The sequence below is a fragment of the Camelina sativa genome, chromosome 12 (assembly GCF_030686135.1).
Source record: "Camelina sativa cultivar CO46 ecotype springtype chromosome 12, ASM3068613v1".
Classification (NCBI taxonomy): Eukaryota; Viridiplantae; Streptophyta; class Magnoliopsida; order Brassicales; family Brassicaceae; genus Camelina; species Camelina sativa.
This window is the reverse complement of record NC_141891.1, coordinates 13,043,045-13,057,694: the sequence shown is the minus strand read 5'-3', so window position 1 is coordinate 13,057,694 and position 14,650 is coordinate 13,043,045. Positions and strand designations below refer to the sequence as shown.

General features: G+C 34.7%; 3 protein-coding genes and 1 pseudogene across 3 annotated transcripts; 1 reads left to right on the top strand and 3 right to left on the bottom strand.

The window, feature by feature from the left end:
• Nucleotides 1-93: 93 nt before the first annotated feature.
• On the top strand, nucleotides 94-5,052 carry LOC104731600 (uncharacterized). The gene is made up of 15 exons (XM_010451024.2): nucleotides 94-488; nucleotides 593-700; nucleotides 836-950; nucleotides 1,036-1,763; nucleotides 1,878-2,009; nucleotides 2,220-2,309; nucleotides 2,408-2,525; nucleotides 2,626-2,949; nucleotides 3,037-3,101; nucleotides 3,270-3,414; nucleotides 3,727-3,831; nucleotides 3,908-4,009; nucleotides 4,090-4,263; nucleotides 4,520-4,654; nucleotides 4,758-5,052. Coding segments are annotated over exons 1-15 (2,496 nt in total). The 5' UTR covers nucleotides 94-486; the 3' UTR covers nucleotides 4,911-5,052.
• On the bottom strand, nucleotides 4,956-5,525 carry LOC104731599 (heat stress transcription factor A-4b-like; annotated as a pseudogene).
• Nucleotides 5,526-5,948: 423 nt separating this feature from the next.
• Nucleotides 5,949-6,900, bottom strand: LOC104731598 (uncharacterized). The gene is made up of 2 exons (XM_019233884.2): nucleotides 6,682-6,900; nucleotides 5,949-6,602 (listed from the first exon to the last, which is right to left on the bottom strand). The coding sequence occupies exons 1-2, from the start codon at nucleotides 6,859-6,861 to the stop codon at nucleotides 6,177-6,179; spliced, it is 606 nt and encodes a 201-aa protein (XP_019089429.1). The 5' UTR covers nucleotides 6,862-6,900; the 3' UTR covers nucleotides 5,949-6,176.
• Nucleotides 6,901-8,634: 1,734 nt separating this feature from the next.
• LOC104731597 (heat stress transcription factor A-4a) lies at nucleotides 8,635-9,375 on the bottom strand. The gene has a single exon (XM_010451023.3). It carries the CDS (start codon nucleotides 9,356-9,358, stop codon nucleotides 8,846-8,848), a length of 513 nt encoding a protein of 170 aa, XP_010449325.3. The 5' UTR covers nucleotides 9,359-9,375; the 3' UTR covers nucleotides 8,635-8,845.
• Between the last annotated feature and the right edge of the window lie 5,275 nt (nucleotides 9,376-14,650).

Genomic DNA, 14,650 nt, shown 5'->3' with positions numbered 1-14,650 from the left:
TCAGTTTGTCATTATTGGTTTTAGAATGTATCGGTTAGCTTCGTGACCATTCCGGTTAGCTACAAACTCAGGCGGATTTTTGTCAAATTAAGAGCCGATTAGTATAATCAAAACAGACCTGTAAGAAAATCAAAACAAATGTAAGTAAATTGCTAGTTTTGAATAATCAAATTTTATGTACTGGTTAAGTTACTCAAAATCTGAATTTGGTTCGGTTGATTCATTATCTAAAGCCGACCTAAAGAAGGAACAACAAAAGACCTAAAAACCCTCTCTCGTCTTCTTCTTCTTCGCGTTGCTCTCTCTAGTCGTCGGCGGCAGATTAAAATCGCTATCATATATATCGTTCCGACACTCTTGCAAACATTTCAATTAGAACAACAACAACAAAAGAAGGTCATCTTTTTCTTCTCTTAGAATCATATTAGTTTCGGAATCCAACTTCAATTCTACAAGTGCAAGAACAAGCTCTTTCAAAACCAAATAATGTAAGTATTGGGTTTGCCAAATAAACTCTTCTTTCTTTTGGATTTAAGCTAAGGATTTGTTGAAACCAATCAAATTTTTTGCTATCTTTGTAAAAAAAATCCAGGTCGAGGATATGCGTTAAGAATTTGCCCAAACATGTGAAAGAGGATCAACTTCGAGATGTCTTTTCACAGAAAGGAGAAATCACTGATGCCAAATTGATGCGTTCCATGTATTACTTACTTACTTACTACTACTACTACTATATCCAAATTCGAGCCTTCTCACAACTAAATTTCGTGCCTTTATTGATTGGTTTAATTTGAATCACTCTCTGTTTTTTGTTTTGTTTTTTTTTGGTTTGCAGTGATGGTAAGAGTAGACAATTTGCTTTTATTGGATATCGTAGTGCTGAAGAAGCTCAAGAAGCTATTAAGTATTTCAACAAGTCTTTTCTTGACACTTCTCGTATATTTGTTGAGGTTTGTACTTGACGCTCTGTTTTCACCTGTGTGTACTAGTTTGAGAATCTGTAATTTAGATTCATTCTCCTTTTGGCTTTTATAGATTGCCCATAAAGTCGGAGATGAGAACGCTCCTCGTCCATGGAGTCGTATTTCTCGTAAGAAAGAAGAGAAAATTAATGAGGATAATGAAAAATCGTCTAGTGAACTTTTAAAAAGTGGTAATGCTAAAGGAGGCAAACAGAGGAAACCAGAGGTTCATGATCCTGAGTTCCAGGAATTTCTTGAGGTTCATCAGAGGGGTAAGTCGAAAATCTGGTCCAATGACGTGTCCATTCCTCCTGCCCCTGAACAAACCGTTAAAGAGAAGGTCTTGGTGAAGAAAGCCGATGAGCCAACGGTTTCCAATAGTGCTAAGCCTAAGAAAGTTAAAAGATCATCTGATACTGAAAAGGCTCAAGAGAGCAAAGCTGTAGCTCCCACTGATGATGTTTCTGATATGGATTACTTCAAGAGTAGGATTAAGAAAAATCTGTCGGATTCGGACAGTGATAGTGAAACTGATAGTAGTGAAGATGAAGATGAAGATGATGATGATGATGATCTTGTGGGGAATGATGATGGTAAAGATGATGAAGATGGTCATGATGCTGATATTCGTAATTTTCCTATTGATGGAGATTTTGAAGCTGATGGAGTTGATAAAGATGATGATGGCGATGCCATGGAAGTAGAAGCTGATGGCAAGGGGGCTCAAGAATTTAAAGCTGACAGTGATGATGTTCTTGACACTGGTCGCCTTTTCGTCCGTAACCTGCCTTACACTGCAACGTACGGGATTGTCTTGTTCATCTTCTGCTGTTTTTATATACCCTGATTTCTGTTTATCTTATCTGTTATTAATCTTATACATCTTTGATTCTTGTCAATAATCTCATGCAATAGAGAAGAAGAGCTTATGGAACATTTTAGCGAATTTGGTGAGATATCAGAAGTCCATCTTGTTCTTGACAAGGAGACGAAAAGGTCCAAAGGAATTGCCTACATCCTTTACCCGATTCCGGAATGTGCGGCAAGGTATTATTCATGTCAAAAAGTAGCCTTATGCTGATTTTTGCTGTTGGTTACCCCTTGAGGTCTGAGTAATTGCTTTCCAAGAAGTAGCCTTATGTTGATTTTGTTGCTGTTGGTTACCTTTTGAGGTCGGAGTAATTGCTTTTCAAGAAGTAGCCTTATGTTGATCTCTAGCTGTTAGTTCAGGTTTTAAAACATTTGATGGTGATGCAGGGCAATGGAGGAATTAGATAACTCAATTTTCCAGGGCCGGTTGTTGCATATTTTGCCAGCCAAGCACCGTGAAACGTCTGATAAACAAGTGTCAGTGGCCTACCCTTTCTAAGTTTCGGTCTTTCAACTTGTATTATTTTTGTGAACCAGATTTTTCATTAGTTGTTTAACATGACCCTTCTCAACAGGAATGACACTTCTAACCTGCCAAAAACATTCAAGCAAAAGAGAGAGGAACAAAGAAAGGCATCGGAAGCTGGTGGAAATACAAAAGCTTGGAATAGTTTATTCATGCGACCCGATACTGTACGTTTTTCTTGTTTAAAGAATGCATCCGTTAATGTTTATTAAATCTAGCTTTTAGTTGCTTTATGGTTTTTTTTTCCTTTTCCCTTTTGTGTTGTAGATTCTAGAAAATATAGTCAGGGTGTATGGTGTAAGCAAAAGTGAGTTACTTGACCGTGAAGCTGAAGATCCTGCTGTGCGCCTTGCTTTGGGAGAAACAAAAGTGATTGCGGATACCAAAGAAGCCTTTGCTAAAGCTGGAGTAAATGTTACCTCTTTGGAAGAATTTGCTAAAGGGAATGGTGATGAGAAGAGCCGAAGCAAACATATCCTCTTAGTAAAGAATTTGCCGTTTGCTTCCACTGAAAAGGAACTGGCTCAAATGTTTGGAAAATTTGGAAGTCTAGACAAAATTGTCCTCCCTCCGACGAAGACGATGGCCTTGGTATTTTTCTTTCCACGTGTGCTACTTCAATATATTGGACAGATTGTTAATTGCTCTCTAACCTGCTCTTACTCACATGACCTTCAGGTTGTTTTCCTTGAGCCGGCTGAGGCACGTGCAGCTATTAAGGGAATGGCATACAAGCGTTACATGTAAGCTTTAAAATTAACTTTAATGTTTATTAAACCAAGAGTGGAAGAACAACTTCTGTATAAAATGTTTAAAATCCGTTAGGCTTTCCCCAAAGTGCGCTTCTTGGGGATAAATGATTATGCTAGTCAAAACCAAACTGCTTCATCATATTTTTCCTATTGTTACAGAGATGGCCCCTTGTATCTGGAGTGGGCTCCTGCAAATATTCTTGAGTCTGATAACAATGAAAAGAAGAGTGATGATGTTGGAGAAAATGATGTGAGAAGAGTCAACTTGGAGCAGCAGGTTGAAATCGATCCAGATGTAACTGAGGTATGTCCAGTTATGATAGATGTGAACCGTTATGAAATCATATGTTTTTTTTGGAGTGGATATGAGCTAGCCGAACTGATAGGTAATTGAGAAAATCTTGATTAGCTTAGGAAACTAAATTAGATTTTACCTTGTGGCGCTATATACGGGTTTAGTACTATCTTGTAAGTTTCAGGTGAGGTACTATATAATTATGTTTATCGGCTTTATCTATATATCTGTTTTCTGATCAATTTTGTAGACAAATATAGTTCTATCTTTTAAATTGGTCTGTTCGTAACATTTCCTTTAAATAATGCATTATATTTTCAGTCAAATGTCCTTCATGTTAAGAATCTGAGCTTCAAGACAACTGATGAGAGTTTAAAGAAGCATTTGACTAAACTGGTGAAGCAGGGAAAGATTCTGAGTGCCAAGGTAAGTTGCTGTTCGTTACTGACACATGATGTGTACACAATTGTGAGTCTAATCTTTTATTTTCCATGATAAGCAGATTATAAAGCATGTAAAGAATGGGAAGACTCTTTCACGCGGTTATGGTTTTGTAGAATTCGACTCTGTAGAGACAGCCACCAGTGTCTACAGAGATCTACAGGTATATAATAATTAAGTCTCTTTGAAACTTAAAAGTTGAATGGAGTAGATGAAGTACAGTGACACTTTCTTCTTTGGCAGGGGACTGTTCTGGATGGGCATGCTTTGATCCTGAAATTCTGCGAAAACAAGCGGAGTGACAAGGTTGGAAAAGATTCAGGCAAGGACAAAACTTCAACAAAGTTACATGTGAAAAATGTAGCTTTTGAGGCAACCAAGAATGAACTAAAACAGCTCTTCAGTCCATTTGGACAGGTACACACTTATCTCAGGATATAGAATAATGTTATGGGGACAGCTTATTAGTTCTATTTTACAAACCATGAACACATACTGCCATTCTCTCGTACAGTCGCTGAAGTTTTGGTCTTTTTGTTAGAGAAACTACAAGGGGATGAAACATTAGCTCTCTCGTATTGGAACGATATAGAAATTATGTGCAAACAAGTTGGATTTGGATAATATTTTTTTCAGAAGAATCTAACAATATTCCTGATTCATGTTTATGCAGATAAAGAGTCTGAGGCTTCCAAAGAGGAATATGGGGCAATATGCTGGTTTTGCTTTTGTTGAATTCGTGACAAAGCAAGAAGCCTCAAATGCTAAAAGAGCATTGGCCAGCACCCATTTCTACGGACGCCATTTGGTAAGTCTTGTGTTGTACTCTTGTCTCATCTCTGAAGCCTGTTTGTTCATTTGGCATCCTTGGGATCCGATCTCGACTCATCTATCTCTGCCCTTCTTTTCAGGTGCTCGAGTGGGCCGAAGATGACAATAGCATGGAAGCGATCAGAAAGCGTTCTGCTGCCAAGATGGACCAAGACAACGGTAATGCAAAGAGAAGAAAAAGCATTAAAGTTGTTGATGAAAGCAGCATGAAGTTTGAGAGAATAGCTGAGTAGGAGACTCTTCCTCTATAGTTTGGTGTTATTATATGAGTCGCTTACTGTGATTGTTCTCCATGGGTTTAAAATTTTGCTCTCTAGTCTTAATATACTTCTTTCAACACAGAGTTTAATTATAGAAGAAATCTTCTTAAGCGAATCAGTTCACAAGACTGGAAACGTGACACATATAAATTCAGAGAGATAAAACAACGAGTAGTACGATGATCAAATATGTAAACTTTGAAGTTGAAGGCGATCCACAGCATCTTTGGCAGCTTGCTGAGCTCTGAATTTGGCCCTGCGCTTCCTAGAAGCTTTGAGCATCATGTCCTTGAGACGCTCAGGCTGGCCTTTAACAAAATCTTCATTTCTGAATTCCAATACCCCAGAACCAGCCTTCTTCTTGACTCTTCTAAACCCGTAATAGCTAAGCTCAGAGAGAAACTCACAGAGTTCGCCAAGAGAATCTTACTGCGGATTCGCTCCTCCTGACTACACATGACGAAACCGTTGCTGCGTTTGCTCCAAGAGATTAATGGATCCGACGAAGGATCTTCCACAAGTTCGTATATCTTGACGTAGAAGGAACCCATCAATCCATTTGGGTATTTTTCAGCCATCCCGAAAGAATATATCGTCAACCCTAAACAAACTCTCATAATGTCGACAACTTTTTAGTTATATATGATTTATCGGCTGATGGGCCTTTATTGGGTTTGGGCCTGTCATTGTCTTCTTAAGGCAATGAGGAAATATCGGGGCAATATGCGATGCGGGGGTTTGTTTTTGTTGAATTCGTAACAAATCAAGAAGCCTAGTGTAGTGTGTGTGGATAGGATTCTCCATGTTTTAAAATGTTGGTCTCTAGTCTTAATTTATTTGTTATAGAAGAATTCTTTTCAATGATATCTTATTAGATACCCAAAAACCCAAGTCAAACGAATCAAATTCACAAGCAACCCCACAAGATCATGCTTTTATAGTTTCTTTCTGTTATTTTCAGTGGTCCACTCTATCCCATTGATATGCATGATAAAGATACTATACTCATGATTTGTTTATTATAATAAAAACAAAAACGTAGACTAAAACCGTGGGAGATAACATAACATTTGCATGTCTTACAACAAGATAGAGAACACAAACATTTTAGGTTTTAAACAAAACATAACTCTAAGTTAACACAGACATAAAACCACATATAGGTTAATTAAACATTAATCTAAGTTAACACAGACATAATAACTCGATTATGCATCTCGCCATCTCCGCTCCTCTTCCTCATTCATCATCATCATCATCATCATCATCATCTACCTCCTCCTCCTCCTCCTCCTCCTCGTCATCTTCCTCATCCAGATTTATGCAATTATAACCTTCATACATCACTCGATCAATTAGATTTTCACAATAACGCACCTCAGTTCTGATGATTTGAAGAGTTCGCAAGGCCTCGCTACTTTCAGTTGTAGGAAGAGGATGCAAAGCAGTTAAGTAGTTCTCCAGTGTATGACTCTTCAGAAATCTCCAAAGCTCGTTTGCGTCGTCTCTATACTCCTCGATGTGTCTTCCTTCCAAGTTGTTGGCCTTAGGTTGAACCACCGAGGTATCAACTGCTAATCCTTCTGCCTCCAAACTCGAGTTCAAATTCAGGATGCATCTCTTAAGGCATCTGATCATAGCCTTTAGTTCCTCTCTAGATGTAGTCTAAAAACAAAGAAAAAGATATATCATATGAAAACCTGAAATACACCATATATGTATACTAAAGATGAACTCTTCTTACCCTGCTATTGACAAATCCTTTCACATCTTCAATAAGCTTCTTGGCAAAAGCTTCGGACTCTTCAGTCAAAGTCACCATCAATGTTTCTACATTTGGTGGAGGGGTTACACTTTCACAAGAAGGAATAGGTTGCGAATTTGATGAATCATCACCTGGAATGTAGGAATCTGATGAAGACATTGCCGTCGATTCAGGAGCTTCCCACAACTGTCAAACCCTAAAATGTCTAATTTTATATATATATAGTATATACACTAGTGTAATCCTGTTGACCTATTTTTTTTTTTTTCTTGGGCTATGGGGCCTTTTTATTTGTTTTTGGGCTTCCGTAAAACATTGCTTGTTCCTTTTGTTTTTTTTAGCTTTTATAACCAACAACTACAACGGTGTGCCACACATATTAACTTGAACAAGATTGAACTCACTGCCCTATTTGAGAGAACCATTCTTGTTGGGTTATCTGTTGCCTGTACTTTCGGTAGCCTTCTTGCTGTACCAGTCAAGAACAAGTTTGATACGCCGGGACTACTAGGCTAGGCAGAACTGTTGATCACTGTGGTTGTGAGCTAACAACCTTGGCTCGTTAAGGATACATATAGAGCCTATGTGTATTAATGCAATGAGGATGCATATGTACCGGATGCTCTACACACGAGGGATCAAGTAGAGCGAAATTTTCCCTTCTGTCCTTGCAAGCCGCAATTGAACGTTAACACACAGACACCAAGGATACTAACAGACACTTGAAAACATCAGTCTTTTGACATAAGAAAGTAACAAAGATACATCAAAAGTGGGATAAGTGAAGATATCTAAATCATCATGAAAAGCTGGCTTTATACTGCTTGATGACAACTAAGAAACGTCTTATTAAAAAACAACTAAATCATCCTCCAATGCTGGTCAGAGAAAAGTGCTCTGTACTGCTTGATGAAAACCCAACTAGTTATACAAAAAAGCCTATCCTATGATTTGTTGAGTGGGTGGTGTCTTTTTAGGTGGCTTGGTTCTTCAGGTTAGTCGTGTGTCGTTAAGGGGTACAATGTGATTTTACTTGCAATAAAGAGAAATCACCTAATGGCTTGGTCCCTGTAAAACATGACAAGTGAGAAATCCAATATATAGAAGCTTAACACGTTCGTCATGATGGATCAGCTAATTAGGCCTATGTAACACATTGCTCAACTTTGAACTTGACAGCAAAATCCAATATATAGCAGCTTAACACGTTCGTCATGATGGATCAGCTAATTAGGCCTATGTATCACATTGCTCAACTTGGAACTTGACAGCAAAATCCAAACATGACTATGAAAAAAAGAAGTCAGGAGAGAATATATATAGGATATATGCTTACCTCTGCAGTTGCATTCCTTCCCTTGCATCTAACAAATCAGATTTATTGTTAGCAAGGGCCATGATGACCATATTAGGACTTACCTATTCACACAAGAATATATAACCCACAGACAGAAACTAAAGCTTGACAGTAGCTGCAACTGGAAGTCAGAAAGTAACAAAGAATAATCAAAACCGAGATAATACCCCTGTGTCTGCAGTTGCTGATCCCATTTACTAAGAAGACATAAACTCTCAAACGAGGACGACTAAGAAGATAGAACACATAAATCTCTTTGCATTATTTGGCTCTCAGAGAGGTAGAACAACATTGATAGCTAGGATAGGGAAAGTAGATAAACAAACAAGTGGTGAACATATAAATCTTGGGGGGGGGGGGGGGGGGGGGGGGGGGGAAATTCTTCATCAAAGGGATAGATTCTGATGAGTCCTCAAGGGTTTTTTGCTCATAAACCAAGTAGAATCTTCACGGGGATAAGATTTGTGATTGTTAGTGGACTAAGATGTTCTAGGTGGAAAATTCATAACAAAAGTCCCAAGCAGAATATGATTTGTTTTCAATTAAATCAAATACTAGTAAGTTGCAAGTTCGAATGAAAAGATAGATAGATAATTTATACTAGAGAGGTTACAATCGTTTCCCAAATTTCATCATCACAACAAAGCCAAGCCATTAAAGTGTTGGTTGTTCACAAGAAAGCAACTTAATTAAAGCAACAAACCCATATTTATTTATAATAATAATAAAAAAAAAAAAAAAAGGAGCAGGAGCAAGTAGGATGATGATGAATTGATGATTCAGATATCAAACATGTAAACTTTGAAGTTGGAGGCGATCCACAGCATCTTTGGTAGCTTGCTGAGCTCTGAATTTGGCCTTGCGCTTCCTAGAAGCTTTGAGCATCATGTCCTTGAGACGCTTAGGCTGGCCTCTCACAAAATCTTCATTCCTGAATTCCAATTTCCCAGACCCAGCCTTCTTCTTAACTCTTCTAAACCCGTAATAGCTGAGTTCGGAGAGAAACTCGCAGAGTTTGCCGCAATAGAATGGCATAAGAATCTTACTGCGGATTCGCTCCTCCTGACTACACATGACGAAACCGTTGTTGCCTTTGTTCCACGAGATGATTGGGTCCGATGAAGGATCTTCCACAAGTTCGTATATGTCGACGTAGAACGAACCCATCACTCCATTTGGGTATTTCTCAGCCATCCCCTCCTCCTCGTTCTCAACACGAAGAATCCCTAGATCTATTATATCTAACAAACCCCCAAAATTCAGAATAATCTCATCAACCCTAAAAAAAACTCTCATCATGTCGCAAAACTTTTGTTTGTATATATTTCTCGGCTGATGGGCCTTTTTGGACTTGGGCCTGTCATTTTGTTCTTTTTTTTTTCCTTCTCAAATTGTGGAAGCAATATAAAGACATTTCATGATTTGTATAATTAAGAGGATAACATTCAGGTTTAAACAAAATAAAAATGATTCTTCTTAGCTACACGAATAGTTTCACTTTCACATATGACCACACAAATTATATTGTATAAAATATCTACATGAATAACTGAAGTTGCATGGTGACATGCAAAATTAAATATAAATTATGTGACAAACATCATTTATTGTCTTTCGATTTGATCCGTTTATTTCTTCCGACCAGCGGTATGTTATTCGTTACTCTTTAGAAATGTGTATTTTTTTTTTCTCTACATTTATTTAAATGGTGAAAAATTCAATGTAGTAAACTATTGGATTCTTTGCATTTCACAATTTTTTTTGGCGGTTTTGTTTTATAGACTGATTGTGGGTACTAATGTTGGAAAAAAAAAACATTGGATCAAATTCAAAACAATAATTTGTGACTAGCATATTGATCACATAACTTAATTTTGTTTGTGCACGTCCCCTGAAATTCCGAATTCCAACTATTTCTATAGTTATTGATATATTAATAGTTTACATGTGTGTGACCATGTACTCATGATGTACAGATGTATTGGACTATTTTTTGTGTAGCTCACAAGAAATTTCTTATTCTCACAACATAAATATAAATTAAAATAAATATTTAGGTCAGACATCTCATTTCATTCATCAAACCACTTTTCTAGAGAACTTGGGGAGCTTCCGAATTATTATTGATTCAAGTGGGATTAGTTTGAGATAGATATATCATTTCAAAGAGACATGTTAAGAACTCACATATGTTTTTTGGTTTGAGAGGAAAATTGTTGGAATATATAATCCAAATCCTACATCAAAAGTTTGAATGGACTATTATTATTATATTAAAGGCACATGGAAGTTTGAGAGATAATAGCTAAATATGCATTGTGTGTCGTCGCTTTTGTGTTCTTTCATGGTTGAAATTTTATTCTGTACTGGCCCCATTTACTCTTTATATATTTGTGTCTTGAAATCATATAACAAGTGGTGTCTTGAATCTTGATCATATAATACCCTACCTGAATTAACAAGTGGATGTCTTGATCATATACTAATAAGTAGCCCTGGGCGTTCGGTTTTATCGGTTTTATCGGGTCGGTTTATTCGGTTTTTCAATTTTTCGGTTCTCTGAAAATTCTACCGAATTAAACCGAATAAAAATTCGGTTCGGTTTATTCGGTAATCGGTTTATTCGGTTCGGTTATCTGCTTTTAAATCTATTCCGAAGTGAACCGATTCTTGATTTTTTTCGGTTTATTCGGTTAACCGAAAATAAATTTAGAAAGAATATTCCGACGGTGACATGTTATGGCCGGCCGATCCCGCTACCTGTTACCAAGCAACCACATAGAACAACCTAAATAAATTGTAATAACAGCCTACTAAAGTTTAAGCAACTCTACATAAGATGCGTAAATAGAAAAAAGAGTAATTGGGGGTGAAAACTACATGTACTAAGATGGGAGACGTTGAATTTTCCTCTTCGTTGTGAGGATTAATAAAAGAAACAGAAGATGCAACAGAAGCAAAAGGAGATTCAGTAGAATATCAGAGTTTAGAGAGGTAGAATAAGAAGCAACAGTAACAGAAGGAGATTCACTAGAATATCAGAGTTTAGAGAGGTAGAAAAAGAAGCAGCGGCTGAGAGAGAGAAAAAAAAAAAAAAAAAAGAATATTTATTGATTTAGGGTTTTCTATTCTAACAGATCGTGGGCTGCAAAAAACATGGGCCTGCACATAAAATTTAACACATTTTATATTTAACATATATTTTATTTTAAGTCCAAAAGAGTCTAAATTTATTAAACGCATGTTGCCCTAGCGTTTCGTTTATTCTTTTTTTTTAGTTCATCGTCTTTCTTCGAGCTATGTCTATGGCGGATCTTTAATATCCCAACTCATCCTCCATTCCTTGACCTTAGTTCATGAGGCTGCTTCGACGACAGGTGATAGTTAGGGGAGAACCGAAGAACCGTTCGGTTACCTGCTGCCGAACCGAACCGAATCGATAACCGAATTCTCAAAATAATTTCACCGATCGGTTCAAGCCTCTTCTGACAATCGGTGCCAATAACCGAAATAGTCGGTTTTCTCGGTTCGGTTTTCTCGGTTCTTACCGAATGCCCAGGCCTACTAATAAGTCTAATATATACCCTACTGAAGTCCAACAATATTTTAAGGTTTCAATTTGTTATGTTTTTTAATAAGTCAATTGAAATATCCCATGAAGATAGACCAAATACTAAAGATTATTGTCAAGCGAACTGCCACAAGATTCCAAGATGCATGATCCAGCACACATTTAAAATATTAATAAAAAGATTGATAAATTACCCAGAGTAGTAGCATAACACTTTATGTAGCTAATTAAAACTAACATAACACTACGAGTTGAGTAGCACTGAGGTTAATTAAAACAAACATGACAAACATAAATCTAGGTTAATTAACACAAACATAACAAACATAACGTCTATAAACGTAGGCAAGTCCTCCCCATTTATTAACAATCTCATCACTTGTCTAAAGTCATATCTTACAATCATAAGACGATCAATCAGCTTATCACAATGACGCACATCATTTCTAGTGAGTTTTAGAACACGAAGAGCATCATCAGTTGATATATCTAATGCATGTTCCTTGGTGTAATCATCTGCCACGGGTTGAGGAACTGAAGAATCTACCTCGAATCCTTCTTGCACCACAGAACAATTAAAACTTTCTATGCATGTTCGAAAGCATCTTATACTGTATTACTTTAGTTTATATGTGGGACCATGTACTAATCATGTGCAAATGTATTAGACTATACTTTATGTAGCTCACATCATTTATTCATTCTCACAACATAAATCATATATATAAAAGTAAGGTTTTGGTCTCTTCTTATTGGTTGGTTTTAATTTAATGTTTTCTAAATTTTTTATTTTTTATTTATTTTTTAATTGTTTAATTGCTTTAAATAATATTTAATACCCAATTAACACAATACATGTAATTCACACAGTAAAATAAAATTATAACTGAAAATAAAATAAATTATGCATTAATCATATTCCACCACTCAATTCTATTCAAACACAATAAATTATAAATTATGCACTCACTATTCTCTCATTCTCTTCCATTTCTCTCATTCTCTTCCACAATACCTCAAATCATTTTTCAATCTTTTGTTTTTGATTTCTTATTTTTGTTGTATGGTTACAAAAAAACAAATAAAATATCATTGTAAATTTTAATGCTAAATTTTAATTTTAGAAACTGCATGATCTGTATTTTACATTGTTCTTATTTTAAAAGATTCATCTCCATTATCTAATTTGGATTATCATCTTATAAGTAATCATTCTCTCTTTATCTCCCACCAATATCAAATGTTGTTATATCTCATATGTGTTGTAAGAGTTTGATTCTATATTTTAATTTAGAAGTTATTATATATATTTAACATTTTTTCAATTTTTGTTTTATTTATATAAAAATATAATATTTCTTTTGTATTTTTTGCCTTTCTAATCTATTCATATTTATTTTTAAAATTTTCATATTTAAATTTAAATTCACAGATGTTGGTTTTAACAAAACAAATTAAGTTTATTTGAGAATTAGATGTTCATATTCCTTTTAAACAATCAATGTGTAAAAATGAGTCAGCCACATAAATAATTCACATTAATATATATATATATATATAATTGACTTTTTCCATTCATTTTCACTCTCTCCTTATTGGTTGATTTTCATTTAATGCTAATTGCTTAAACAATATTTAAGACCCAATTAACACAATACATTTAATTCACACATTAAAATAAAATTATAACTGAAAATAAAAGAAATTATTCATTAATCATATTCCACCACTCAATTATATTCAAACACAATAAATTATAATTATGCACTCACTTTTTATTTTATAACTTCCATCAATTTTATCATATAAATAAGCATTCTCTCATTCTCTCATATTAGCATTCTTTTACTTTCACATTTTCCTATTCTCGCATTCTCTTCTATTTCTCTCATTCTCTTCCACAATACCTCAAATCATTTTTCAATTTTTTGTTTTTGATTTCTTATTTTTGTTGTATGGGTTACAAAAAACCAAATGAAATATCATTGTAAATTTTAATGCTAAATTTTAATTTTAGAAACTGCGTGATATATATTTTACATTGTTCTTATTTTTAAAGATTCATCTCCATTATCTAATTTGGATTATTATCTTATAAGTAATCATTAGAATTTGGATTATTATTAGAATTTAACCTAGCAATATAGCTTAATAGCTTAAATTAAGGTGAATATAAAAGAGATTAAAAATTAAATTAATATTTGGGATTTTTAATTGCATTTCATATGATTTTATAGGAAATATATTTAATTGATAGTTCAAAAATAATATTGCAATTTAATTATTAAATGTTTAATGTAAATTTTGAATATCATAGTAAATTTTTATGATTTAAATAAATAAAGTGTATTATTGACATTTAGGAGATTTGTTTGTTATATATGTATTCTTAATGAGAATTTCAAAAATACATTTTTTCAATACCAACACTAAAAATACCATTTTAAAAATTTTATTAAAAAAATTTCTCAAAAAATTCTCATATAATTAAATAAACTAAAATAAATTAACATATGTAATACAACAACCTGCGTATATGCGCGGGATATTACCTAGTATAAATTAAAACAAACATTTAGGTGAGACATCTCATCTCATTCATCATATTCTTCACAAGTCTCATGTTGTTTTGCAATCTTTATTTCCTATTTGCCGAAATCGAGTATTTTTGTAATTAATATATTTGTTTTTTCTATTTTATAACAAATTATAGTAATTAATTATGTTTTTTGGGAAAAATGTCATTTAATTCACCAACTTTCAAATTTAGGCCATTTTAATCATGGACTTTCTATGTGGCAATTTTAAACATGAACTTTTTGTTGACTCCGAGTTTAATCACAAACTTCTGTTGACCGAGCCAAAACAACATCACGTTAAATCCTCTAACAGATTATCTAACAGAAGTTTAACTGTCGTTAATTGATTTCTGTTAAACAAAGACGATGTCGTTTCAATATGTAATGAAATCGAGCTCTTAACCAAAACGATGTCATTTAGAGAAGAGAGAAATCTCAAAT